The sequence below is a fragment of the Brienomyrus brachyistius genome, chromosome 16, assembly GCF_023856365.1.
Source record: "Brienomyrus brachyistius isolate T26 chromosome 16, BBRACH_0.4, whole genome shotgun sequence".
Taxonomy (NCBI): Eukaryota; Metazoa; Chordata; class Actinopteri; order Osteoglossiformes; family Mormyridae; genus Brienomyrus; species Brienomyrus brachyistius.
Window position 1 is genome coordinate 12,287,046 of NC_064548.1, and position 12,928 is coordinate 12,299,973.

Below are 12,928 nucleotides of genomic sequence, written 5' to 3' on the forward strand. Positions count from 1 at the left end.
TCCATTCTCGTGGGAGCCCTTGCTTGCTGGGTGAGAGGACACCATTTACAAGCATAGACACGGGGCTGAACTTGCTAAAGACGCTAAACATGCTAATGATGCTGAACATGCTAAAGACACTAAAGATGCTGAACCTCCTAAACATGCAGAAGATGCTGCTTCCCCTAAACATGCTAAATCCCCTAAACGTACTGAAGTCGCTAAAGAAATTAATGATGCTAAAAATGCTAAAGACACTAAAGATGCTAATGACACTAATACTTCATACTTCAAATGAAAACAAAATGGTGTCTGGTAGAGTCTCATGGGAAACAGCCCTAGGACAGACATTAATGGTCTTTCAGTGAGAACAAAGTGAAAACTGCAACTGTCAGGCTGAAAATTGCAACCTCTGAACAGAAACCGTCTAGTTTTCGCATTAACCTTCCCGTTAACCTTGCTCTTGCCTGACAGCTCTGCTCAAACCCTCCATGACACGTTGCATCTCCTCAGCTATTTTGAGCCTCCCTGACCCATTTTGGTCCGTCTGCGGGGTGTCCCAGAAGCCCGTCCCCGAGTACCCCCCCCCCCTTGCGCCGCTCACCTGCCGGCTGTCACGCTGCGAGGAAGAGGAGGATGAAGCGCTCTTGTGTGTGGGCGTGGAGGTCTTGGGTGTGGAGCTCCTCTCCTCGGCGCTCATGGCGCGGGTCTGGGGACTCCGGTTGTGGTGATGGGACATGGCCTCCAGGTGGCGTTGTACGTGATCCCCGGCTCTGCGGCAAAGAGGAAGTGACATCATCAGCTCATCCCGACCAAAAGTGCTGCCAATCGGCCGGTGTCGGTGCCACTTTTGTCTAAATTACACATCTTCTGAGAAATGCCATAGAGAGCAGCCACACCCTGCTGAAACCCACTTCTTTGCAAACCGTTTTGCAGAAGTCGCTTTGGACCTCATCCAAAACTTGCTATTTAAAAAAATCCCTGCCAGTACCCATTCATTTAAAAAGTATTTATAGAAAGCCTGGACTTGAAAGCCCTTTCTGTCTTTATTAAACTGTGCTCTTCCTCCTCTGCCTCTGATTAGTGTTTGTTCTTGGAGGACAGGCCCCGTCCTTCTCTAGTGGACTCCTGTAATTCTCCTGGGAGGGGAGGGAAGACCATCTCCCCCCAGCCCTTTTCCCTCCTGTCTAAGCTCCATGGTAGTTAACCCAGTTATCAACCAATAACACAGCTCCCCTTTGCACACAAAAGCATACGATAGGTTCATTTCTCTTCCCTTCTCATTTAGAGATGAAAAAGAATGACCATCAACCCTTACATAACCACCACGGGAGTGTCGACTGTGACACACAGCTCATGGTCAATCTGCACAATCCAAAAGTTTGCCAGTTTATATTAATTGAAAAATATGACTCCCTTGATAGCCTAATATTCATTGGCACGGTTTCTCCAGAACTCATCATTCCTTGTTAGAGGGACTGATGTTATCGTCTCCATCCTGCAAGACAGGCCCAATCTCGGACACCACCCCCGGCAACTGAAGCTGACCCCCACTGGTCTTTGCCGTGAATCAGAGGTCTTTCCAGTACAGAGATGCCATCTTTGCAGCTACTGCTCTTCAGCAAGTGTCAGCTGAGATACAGGGTCACTGCGACACCTGCTGACTTGGATACTTTCCGGTTTAATGTGCGGTAGGTGGTCTGTGGAATGGAAGGCTATGCTGAGATAAACATGAAAGGGGGAGGGTGGCAGAGTGAGATGCCATTTTGCTGGTTTTCAACATGAAGCATGTGGCAAAGAAAGAAAGGAGCCCCAATCACAACATGACCAAAACCTGGGGCCTATGACCCTCTATAGAAGACCAAAACACAACAATCACTGTTTCCTCTGCTGTCTACAGACTCTCATCCTGTATCCTGCCCACTTATGTAGCCTGTCCAGCCCGCTGTTTGAGGGGGAGGAGCCCAGCTGGCTCTTTTATATCAGGTCACATCTGATTGGCTGAACCCTCACGTCTCCACCCCCGCTGTGGTACCGTGAGACTTCACAAAAGGCCCCAATTTGCTGCATGTACGGTTCAGGCTTATGCCTTACATCACGTTTAACCACACAGGGGCTAAATGGGATACATGCAAATTATCTTTCATCAACCAAGTTGTTCAGTTCATTGACAGTTTACCAAAATAAAGATAAATTCAGCTATTTTCCTTGTAAGTCAGGCTTTATTATGTCTTCTCAGCAGAACCCATGCGGACCTGGTTTTCACACCGTGTAATCGGCGCTCCCCACACGCCCGAGGCCACGCTCGTACCACGGCACACCGTCATTCATTATTTACTCATGGCCACACAAGCACGACAGGCACCACCCCTTTCTCTGTCCTTAATGGCCGTACTGGGACAAATCCAGCATCTCTGACCTGGATGAACGTTCCCACCTCTGCCGAGCAGAGGACTAAGCGTACCCACTTTGCTACAGTAATTCAGTGGTGGCCTCTCGCCAGGCCCGGATGTAGCTAGAGCAAGATTTCTGCTGAGTCCTGGTAACCCCCAAGCAGAAGGCAGAAATGTAACCTCATACCAGACCTACAGCACACTGAAAATATGGCTGCGACTCCGTGAAACTTGTCAGTGGTTATTGTGCTTAATAACCAAAACTGTGGATTCCCCCCACGCAAAATATCTCACATTCATCAAAAGTCACGACTATTAAAGATGAGGTTCTGTCTGAAACTTGTAGCAACTGTTTCTAGGGCAACGTGTGTTTAACTGGTGGAACCAAATATAATGGAATTTGAATAGAATTTGGAATGCGTAATTGTCCCCCCCCCACTCTCAAATTTTACTGGTTGGAGGACCAACCCAATCAGCTAAATTTATCATTGGATGCAGTGGACCTTGGCTTTCTATTGCTGATGGAACTTGGCCCTTGGAGATAAATAGTTGGGGACTCTTGGATTGGACCCAAAACCCAAGGCTAACCATCTCCATATTTGGGTACTGAGCTCAAATATTTTCGTGCTTCAGGCACCAGGGTTTGGCCCCTTCTCCCACAGTGCCCCGCACTGACCATTGAAAATGCTGCCAACCTTCAGTGAGTGGCATCATGTTGTCCCCAGAGGGATCCTCGCTGTGACTGAAAATTCTGCCAGTGTCCGGTTTATTCTCCGCAGTTCCGTTTCCAAGCCTGTAACCCTAACTGTTCAGAAAACCTCATGGAGAGATTAAAAGTGGCAACAACGTCCGGGAACGGTGGATGGTGAGGTACCGCTGCGTCAACATGACAACCTGCCCAGCAGTTACACCCATTCACTATGTGTCCAGGAAACGTTTAAAAAAATATGATGATGACAACCGTTCTGTCCTCCTACTTAACTGTGTTACACAGCGCTTTACCTGTCAATGGAGAGATACAAATCCTCTAACTATCATTGTTAAGATGATACAACCGCAGCTGGTCCAACAAAACATCATCAGACTGGACTGGATTGCGCATAGCTCTCTCTCATTGAGATCCAAAACATAATGACCAAACACTTCTCCAACAATATCGCACTAGAACTTGCATGCCCTCTGGACCAAGCCCTCTGGACCAAGCCCTGTGCCTCAGGCTGGTCATGCAGGGCTCTCCTGGGATATGCAGTGCAGAAAATGGATTGATGGATCTAGTGCTGGTTCTTTAATCCAAAATTTAATCACAGCAACACAGACACCAAAATCCCTAAAACAGTGGAATTCATCCAAATTGGATTAATTCAATTCTTTTAATTATTGCTAATTAATGAATTACTAATTACATTTCAGCATATTGAACCGCATCCAGCTGCATTCCCAAATCCCAGTGCACAGGCCAGCCGATCCTGATAGTTAATCCCCCTCGTTTCACGCCACAATCACGGCCACCCTTTACAGGGCACACGGGCCCATTTGAGCCAGTCGTTTAAGGCGAATTTGTTGTTTTGAAGCCAGGCCAAGAAACGGCCCTAGGATAGGGGCAAAGACAGATGATCACTCAATTCTCAGCTGGCACGCATGGGTAAACCATCCAAGCTGCCACAGAAACTTCTAGAGGGAAAGGCGGTCTCTGTGTATCGCTCCTGCGTTTACATTTCACGTGTTAAATTCTCAGAATAAAGCCGTGCCTCACTAATTGCACTTTCTTTGCCTTTTGCTCGTTTAATCGCCCGAGAGCAGCAGATTTACTGCCCAAACGTTCTTGCTTCCCCGACGTGCCCGGAAAGCCACAGAAGTGACCGATCTCCTTTCTATGAAGGATTTATTGTCGCCTCCGTCGTTATGGGGTAACTGGGTCAAATCGCAATATGTGTTTTTGTGCTTTTGTCATCTCTGCTCCGATTGCAGAGATGCATTTTCTCGCAGGTAGTGGCCTGATTTATTTGGCCTTATGGCTGCAGGGAAGAATTCAAGTGTTGCTGTTTACCGGTCCATCCATCTAGCCATGGGCGTGGGGCCGGGGGGGGGGGGGGGGGGGGCAGTCCCAGACAGCACAGGGCTCCAGGCTGGGGTACACCCTGAATGGGAGGTCACTCCATCGCAGGATACACACACAGATACTGTACACACACGCACTCAGGTTTGCAATTATATCTTTGTGGGGACCATCCATTCATTTCTATGGGCAAAACCTCATTCTCAGCATGATGACCTTAACCCTCACCCAGCCCTAACCATAACCTAAGTAACCAAACAAAATATGAGACTTTTGGAGATTTTATTTTTGTGATTGCATTCACAGATTTTTGTGGGGACCTGAAAAGCAGTCCCCACAAGGTCAAAATAACAGGTTTTTATCACATTGTGGGGCACATCTGGTCCCCCCATCTAATATAAAACTATTCCACACACACACAGATACACACACACACACCACTGAAAACTTACAGATGCCAGTTCACAATAATAACCCACCCGATATGGCCCCCGATTCGAAATCCAGGCCTTGTTTTCTGTTCTGCCAGGTAGTTAGTTCAATAATTACTGACTCTGATTGGTCAGAGGCTTCACACCTGATTCACAGGTATAGGAAAGCTGGAAAATCAGCAGGACTCGGCCCTTAAGGACCGTGATTTGAATAGCCCTGGTTGAATAGCCCTGCCTTATCCTATGCTGGAAGCTATCGGCACAAGGCATTGAATAACCCAGGACGGGGCACCAGCCCATCACAGGACCCTAATAATAACACCATTTTCACTACAAATGATTCTTAATAACTCAGTCACCAAGCAGCTATTGTCGTGGGAGTAAATTCCCCATTCTTGGTGAAGTCTTTCGGAGGCAGGCGGGGGATGCTAATCAGGGTGTGACAGTCCCTTCTGTGTTTCCCAGGCCACTTTCCCGGGAGACAGTGACACCAGGGTCAACATCGAACACCCAAACAAGGGCAACTGCCATACAGTCAACAATCCTAAATCCCAAACGCGAAGCATCTTTTCACAGCATCACCTATTTTAACTTAGTGTTAAGTACATTGACCCAGCACTGTTAGACGCACAGTCACGCGTCAACAGCAGCCATGTGGAGGGTCTGCGGGCAGTGGATCTGTAACGATGATGTCTGATCTGCTTTGAATAAGAGGGGAGGATCTTCGGAGACTGGCAGCTTTTGACCTCATTAATGGGGTTTATTCAGTTCGCTTTAGCTCGCGGCGTCCATAAAGGGAAAATCCCCCCACCCCCCGCCATAACGGCACCAAACGGTGTCGTCTTCCCACAAAGCCCTAATGTCCGCAGGCTCATTGAATGGCAGGTCCAGCTGGACCCCTGGTTCGGGTGTGGGGATGTGAGCAGGGACGCTAGGGAGTTCAGCAGCCTCACTGCGGTCTGTGCGGCATCTACAAGAGCCATTCCTGTGAATTCCGCTCATAGACGTTGTGAGCTACAATCCAATTAAATGACCTCATCACAAAGTCCTCTTTATAGGGGAGCATTACATACCAAGGGCAAAAAAATACAAAGCCTCACAAAAGTGTAGCTGCTTCCCTGGTGTTTGGTAATGCTCTTACTCCCTTAATTATCGTGCACTTGTTACAGGTCACAGGTGACCGGTTAGCCTAGCGGCATTATACCTAAGCTAACTGCCATCCTGCCTTGTACGTCGCTTTCAACAAAAGCGTCCATTAAATAAATAGTTGTGAATGCAAACGAGGGCCCTTGACTCTGCCGCAGTTTGGCAGCAGATCAGAGGTTTTCGGCATCGCTGCTCTTCAAAAAACACATCCAAATAAAAAAAAAATCAAAACTTAGCAAGTTTGTAGTTAGGTCAGCATCAGACCCCAAGCTGAATATTGCGAGCAACCTGGAGACGCCAGTCGCATTTGGTTTCGATTTACCCTCAGGTTTACCTTGCGAGACCGACGGACACGTGCTGGATTGGCAGCCGGCCGTTAGCTTTCCTTCTCAGCCCAACCAAACCCAACCCAAACCCAACTACCTCCTCTGCCACTGACGCAAATGCTTTTACAGTGGGCAGGGTACAGTGTCACAGCCCAAGGAGAAGGAAGTGTAGAAGGGTTAGTGGCAAGAAACAGGAAACAGCAACAGTTGTTATGCATGACGTAGCACTTAGCCATGAACCTTGTTAACAGGATGCTCACACCCTGAGATAAACGGCCACTTCTCTGTAACCAAAGAGTACTTCCCTTACAGGATAACAGGTGCAAATACAGCAACATGATCTGTAAGAAGTTTTGACAGAAGTTCAGGGTTCTGATTTGATCTGATGTAGGTCCTTCTGTTTAACACTGTTTACAGAAGTGCTCAAAGATTCATTAAGCAACACTGGGACAAACCAGGTTTCAATTTCCTCATCGCCAACCCATTCACACATCAAAGTGCAGAGTCAGCAGCTGACCAGTGTTTTACCGTCGCCTCTGTGCTGGTCCAAACAGATCAGACTGCCGACCCAAGAGCCGCAATTCCTCCAGGATCCCTGCTGACACCATAAACATGCAGCAAACAGTCACCTCCAGAACAGCATGCTACACGAGCACCACGGCTTGTACACATACCTAAGTAAGTATTCTTACACCACATGCTGGAATCCCACAATAGTGTGCTACCTGACCCTTCGATATTCACACGCTCCGGAACATTCCGCGCCCATTGCTGGCACAATGCATCGCTGTTAAACTCTAGAAGGAAATCACGTTTTAACCCCAAGCCCATTGCAATTACCAGCGAAACCAACACCCACCCAAATCATTTGGACAACATCTCAGCATGGAGTATTCCTTCCTACAAAGACACTGCTCTCCTGTTTTAAGCTGTATAGAATTCAGGTTCCCTTGAGAGACAGTTTCTGGTTCTAGGTCACAGAAAACAATAGAGTGAATAAAAGTCTTCACATCACACCGGCTTTCCAAGCCATTTTCCTATATTCTCACTAATTTCATTCCCATTCCAAACTCACCTCCGTATGAAAGGACATCTCAGCAAATTCCTTCTGTCTTGGCGACGGAATGTGAGGTTTAGGGCCCAACCCATGTTATCTTTGATACTGATACAGGTTTTAGGGAGCTACAAATTCCCAACAGCCGGTATAATTTTGTACAGTCAAAAATCAAAGACACTGATCATTCTAAAGAACGCTTTACTGACTCGATTTCTCAGACTCAAACAAAAGAAAATCATGGTTGTAATATGTACAACAGTTAGAAGAAACGTGGACCCTCATACAAGAGCAACGTTGTCTGTTCTATTTAACAAAACTATTGCACTAATGGAGAACTATGTCCTGAAATTTTTGAGAGGTATACTACAATACTTCCTTTTCCAGTCGATCACCAATAACTCTGCTGGCCAAACTTGCTAATAATCTCTGGCAAAGACCTGCATGTTATAATACAAAGACATTTCCTCAGCATTGTCTCCAGCGAGAGAGCGGCATCATATACGTTTAAAGACCCATTATCTATGCTTTACCAGTTAGATTTTCCCGCAGATGATTTTGCGGAACCTTAATATTGGCCGATTTTATGGGTCAACCGGTATATTGGTTGAGCCTTGGTGTGGTTGAGATGTCCAATGCTCTCAGAGCCCATCACACAAAAATAGCCCCAATGTTGAACATTACACGGCAGCCGTAGCCTCTGGCTCTGTGTAGAGCAAATTGCCAAAATCAACTTCCCCTTTACTCTCAGCAGCGAATAGTGCATGACTCAACAGACCCATGGTACGTTAAGACAGTCATGCAGCAAGACTGCTTGCCTCTTTTTGATGGAGCCCCTGAGTAATTCAGGAAAACATGAAAGTGAAGATATTCAAATTTAAGAACGGATTGTTTAAGTCTTATTTCAGATTTTTGCTTCTAAAAGATCCAGTCAGGGATATTTTGGGTCAATCCAATGGTGCGTTTGCAAGGGGACAAACTTTGGAAACTGCTAACAGCCCATGCCATCCTGCCACTGATGAATGGGAGACCATTAGAACACCAGCTGACCTCTCGATTCTGAAATAGCCACCAGTTTGGTCACCTTGAAGTAGACGACCGGGTGTAGCTGCGGGTAAACCTGTCAATCAACTGTAAGGAAAGATAGGAAAAACTCGGTCACAGTCCTTGTTCTAGAGTTCCTGGTATTATGGGTTTCACAGTTGAGACTTGTGTCATGGTTTTTGCTCTTGACCCATCAGATTCCATTTAGAACCAGGATTGGTCAGTGTTGCTCCTGTATTTGATCACTTTCTTCTCTTGCTAAAATGGGGCTAGATGAGAATCCCTTTCAATACAGGACCTGCGATGTCTAGGAAGCTGCATCCAGCTATCTCATGATCCCTGTATTCAAATTACAGGCCATATCTCTGGCCAGCACCTGACTTGCAATGAAGTTCTAATCAAACAGTATTCAACCCCTGATGATAACAAATAGGAGCGGAACCACAAGGACGGAACCTTGAAAGGCATCTCTCAAGCACTCAGAACAAGCATGTGCAAACATACATCCATGCTGAGGTCTCAGTACCAATACTACAGCCTGCAGCCTCAATGGTGAAAGAGTTCTCCATAGCAACGGCTAGGCATCAATGGGCACACTTCACACCTCTAACTATGTTATGATGCACGCAGTTTGATATGACTCAACATATCTACTGGCCAGCTCTACTATCTTGAATACCCAGAATGCATTGCGCTCTGTGCTTGCATTTATCTTAACAAATACTGATTCCCCCTTTCACTTGACAAACAACCCTTGGGAAATGAAAATGATAACAATTTTGCATACAAGATAAACTACCCCCAGTATACAAAATGCCAGTTAATCTAATGGTTCAATTAATCTATTATGTCAAAGGCTCTCAGATTTACAGGGACTCAACACTTATAATTACAACCGTGTGATACGTAGACAGCATCTATTGTTGTCGGAGCATAACCATTATGACACAACATGTTATAATTTTATCCGAATCGTGCCTCACAGCTCCTTAATGTCAAGATGGCTGCACTACAGTTAAGCACTGCCAAAAACATTATGCTATTCATTCAGTTCACAGATTAATAGCTGCCGTTGTTATCTCGTTCTTTTCCAGTGAAACATTCAAGCCGCTACACCTTGCAATCCCACTGACTGTTTTCGTTCCCATAGGATATTTGCTGCACCTGAAGATAAAGTACAGATATATACTGTGCAATTACCAGAAGGGGATTGTGACTGATCTGCACAGTCACTATTTGACTTCGTGCTGCGGAGAGGGCGCGGCGGATGAGGGGGGACAGCAGCGGGGGGGGGGGGGGGGGGGTCAAACTCGTCAAGCATCAGTCAGAGGAGTGACTCAGTCCCAGGGGCATCGCAGCTCATGGTTTTGCGTGGCGAGCTATGGATCAAGCTGCAGCTGGGTGACATCGCAGACTGGCCCACTCTCATTATTTCACATGCAAAGTGACTTGAAACCTAATTCGCTGTTGCAAGCACAAGGCATCAATTTCCTAATTAGAACGGCAATCAGGCAGCGGGAAAGGGCGTAGGCTGCGAGGGACACGCCATATTTAAAGCAAACAAAATAGTCCCTGTCAATAATAAATTCTATTTACAGCAGGACTCTTTCTATGCTATATTTTTAGTAAGTGTGACTTTTCTGTAAGCGACAGAATCTCCAACAGCTTCACTAACCAGCAAGCTATAAAATCTTTGTCAGGACTCAACAAGCACAGCTGTTTCTTACTCTGGTCTCCCAGAAGTTTGCTCATGTGTCAGAGAATGAACATAACAACAAATTTTGAAATTTCCTCAACGGAAAAGCCTGACCCTTACAAAACCAAGAAAACACAAAGCGTTGCACTAGACTGAGGCAACTCTACAGAAGTGACCTGTTCTCAGAACAGCACGCCATCCCTATACCCCAGGCTCCCCCAAACCTCTGAGCAGCTTAAACTATATTCAGGTGGGGCACGGACTTTGTGAGGAGCCCAGCATGCCACCCGTACTGTTCCATTTAAGCTATATGGTAGAGCGATGACGTGAACGAGGTTATAGTAGGAATTAGCTGCAGGAACGAAATTACGATACGGCTTCCCGATCAGCATGCAGCTCGAACACGTCTCCCTGGAAGTACTCTATTGCCACCCATCTTTTACCCTCCAACTGAAACGCAGCTTAGCCACCACCAGCATTCATAAGCATTCCCAACATCACGCTACCTGCTGTCCCATTCATGCCGATCGTCTTTCTGCTGCATAATTAAGCGGTACCCTAATGGCCAGACACTCGCGCTGCGATCACATTACAGTGAAAGAACATAGGGTTTTGTTTCCACCTGAAATGTGAAGCTGTCTTTTTGTTTGAGTTAGATGTTCAAAGCACACCACAGCATTATTAAGCCAGAGAAACAACCCTTTACTCTTTTAAGTCTTATAATGTACACAAGAATCATTTTCAGGGCCTTGACTGTGAACAATAACCACACTCTAGAATATATTTTTATGCAAACCACTAATGGACCTACAAAGTTATGTCTACTTGGAAATTGCCATGGACTTTCACTTTTATATGAGAAATTGATACCGTTATTATTATTACTATTATTATTATCATCATTTTCTTGTTGTTGTTGCTTTCATCCATTAATCCCACCGAGCGTCTCCTTCGTCCATCACATTAGATTAGTAAATTCTTGAGTACTTCTGACATGTTTTTATAGCAACCCAGAAAGCCTTTCAGCTCAACCGGAACCAACGAGATGTGATTGGGGTAATTAAGGGGAGCATCCTCTTTAGCATCCTAACACCATATATATTCTGTGTTTTTATGCCATATGTTATATGTCTCAACGCACATATGATGACAAAACGAAAGTGCAAGACGCTTGCGCTATTGAGGAATCATTTGGACGTATAGGAAGTACAACCAATTACTGCTGATATAGGGGAAAAGTCATTTACGGCATTACTGTATGTTGCCTTCAGCAAAATACTTACAGTGCTGTAGAAAAGGGATATAAAGGTACGTTCCGTGTAATCAGCATTTTCCTGGACTTTTCTACATTCGATACGATCGCCGTCACACGGGAGCCTCCATGAAATCGGCCGTGTCGTCACCCACATTACATCTTATGTCTGAATATGAGATACTGCAATGTCGTTTTCTGACCTTGATTTTTTAAAAACGGTAGATAATGGTGTTTGGAGAGCTGCCCGACGATCGCCTTCCTAAGCGGGCATTCGAGGGCTGATCGCTGGTCAGCGGGCAGGATAGCCACGTATGTAGACTAATGTGCACGCAACCCGGATGCACCAAGTGCATGTGCATAAACGGTCTAAGGAAAGGAATTACCATCAGAAATTGTTAACTGTAACCAAGAAACGAGCTGTTTAAGGGGCCGACCTTCATTTTCGGCATCAAGAGCACGATCACCTCATCAGCGACCAATACAATATAACCATTAAACAGAGCTCAACACTTAAACAAGGTGACCGGTTTCGCCGGCTCATGTTTGTCACCGGCAAAATGACACCGCTTAGGAACACGAATGGACACCCAGCAAATGACATAGCGTTAGTGTCCTCACTTAAGCCGCGGACTATGGTTAAACCGCAGTACATCTGTAATAACTATGCCTCCATGCTCTACAGAAGCCTTTGTTGTAATTTTTAAGTCATCCGATAATCCTTATTCCATCTGACCACATGCCACTGTACCATTTTTTTAAGTTTCCCATTAACATATTTATTTGTCCCGCTAGACACCATGGACATCATGGCCATGTCTCGGAATGCCTTTCACCTGCTCAAACAGTGCGATTCGGCGTATAATATTCATATAATTGCAATGCGTTGGCGTATAATCAATAAAATACAAAATAAATCCAGATGTGTCAATAACGCGTACGAGCCGGCAAAGGAGACAGCGATCCGTCACGTTCTTTTTCCGTAGTAAGTTTGAGCACCGCTGTAATATCGCTTACCAGGATTTCACCGTATTGTACATGTCTCGCCGCTCGCTTTGGTGCAGGAAACTGATGCTTGGACTTATCACTGCTGCGATCCGTCACACGTCCCCGGCTGCACGGTAGTACTCGGTGGCAATCATCGTTGGTCTTTTTTCCTCACGTTTTATTTTTTAAGATGCCGCTCCTCTGACAGAAAATTTAAGGGTGATAGGAGAGCCCCCGCTGCCCGTCCCTTGTATGCAGTTAAAGTGATGCTCCTACATGCTCCTCCCTGCAGCAAGAATGACATCGGGAGGAACTAACGCCTGGCATGGAGCGTCTCTGCGTAGTGGCGCGGACTGTAAGGTGGATAAGCGTGCGTCACCGAGTCATATGACTGCTTATTCTGTGTTATTAGTTAGAAATAGGAAGGCATGGTCAAAATATGGCCTTACCATACAATTATATGATAGAAAGGCAAAGGTTTTTTTTTTTTTTTTTGGGAGGGGGGGTTAGGGTTAGGGTCTAATTTAGTAATTTAGTAGTACAGTACATGCATGCTGGACAATG

At 45.9% G+C, this 12,928-nt stretch overlaps 1 protein-coding gene across 4 annotated transcripts in view; it reads right to left on the reverse strand.

The window, feature by feature from the left end:
- The window catches only part of osbpl6 (oxysterol binding protein-like 6), a 39,694-nt gene extending 27,019 nt beyond the window's left edge, over window positions 1–12,675 (reverse strand). The window contains exons 1-2 of one of the 4 annotated variants that reach the window (XM_048978466.1): window positions 12,395–12,675; window positions 584–752 (exon numbers count right to left, since the gene is read on the reverse strand). In XM_048978466.1, coding sequence (XP_048834423.1) covers window positions 584–718 — 135 coding nt within the window. In that variant the 5' untranslated portion in view covers window positions 719–752; window positions 12,395–12,675. Of the gene's footprint in view, window positions 1–583; window positions 753–11,408; window positions 11,685–12,394 lie in introns of those variants that run through there. The other 3 variants (XM_048978464.1, XM_048978467.1, XM_048978465.1) reach the window with 3 other exon arrangements.
- Between the last annotated feature and the right edge of the window lie 253 nt (window positions 12,676–12,928).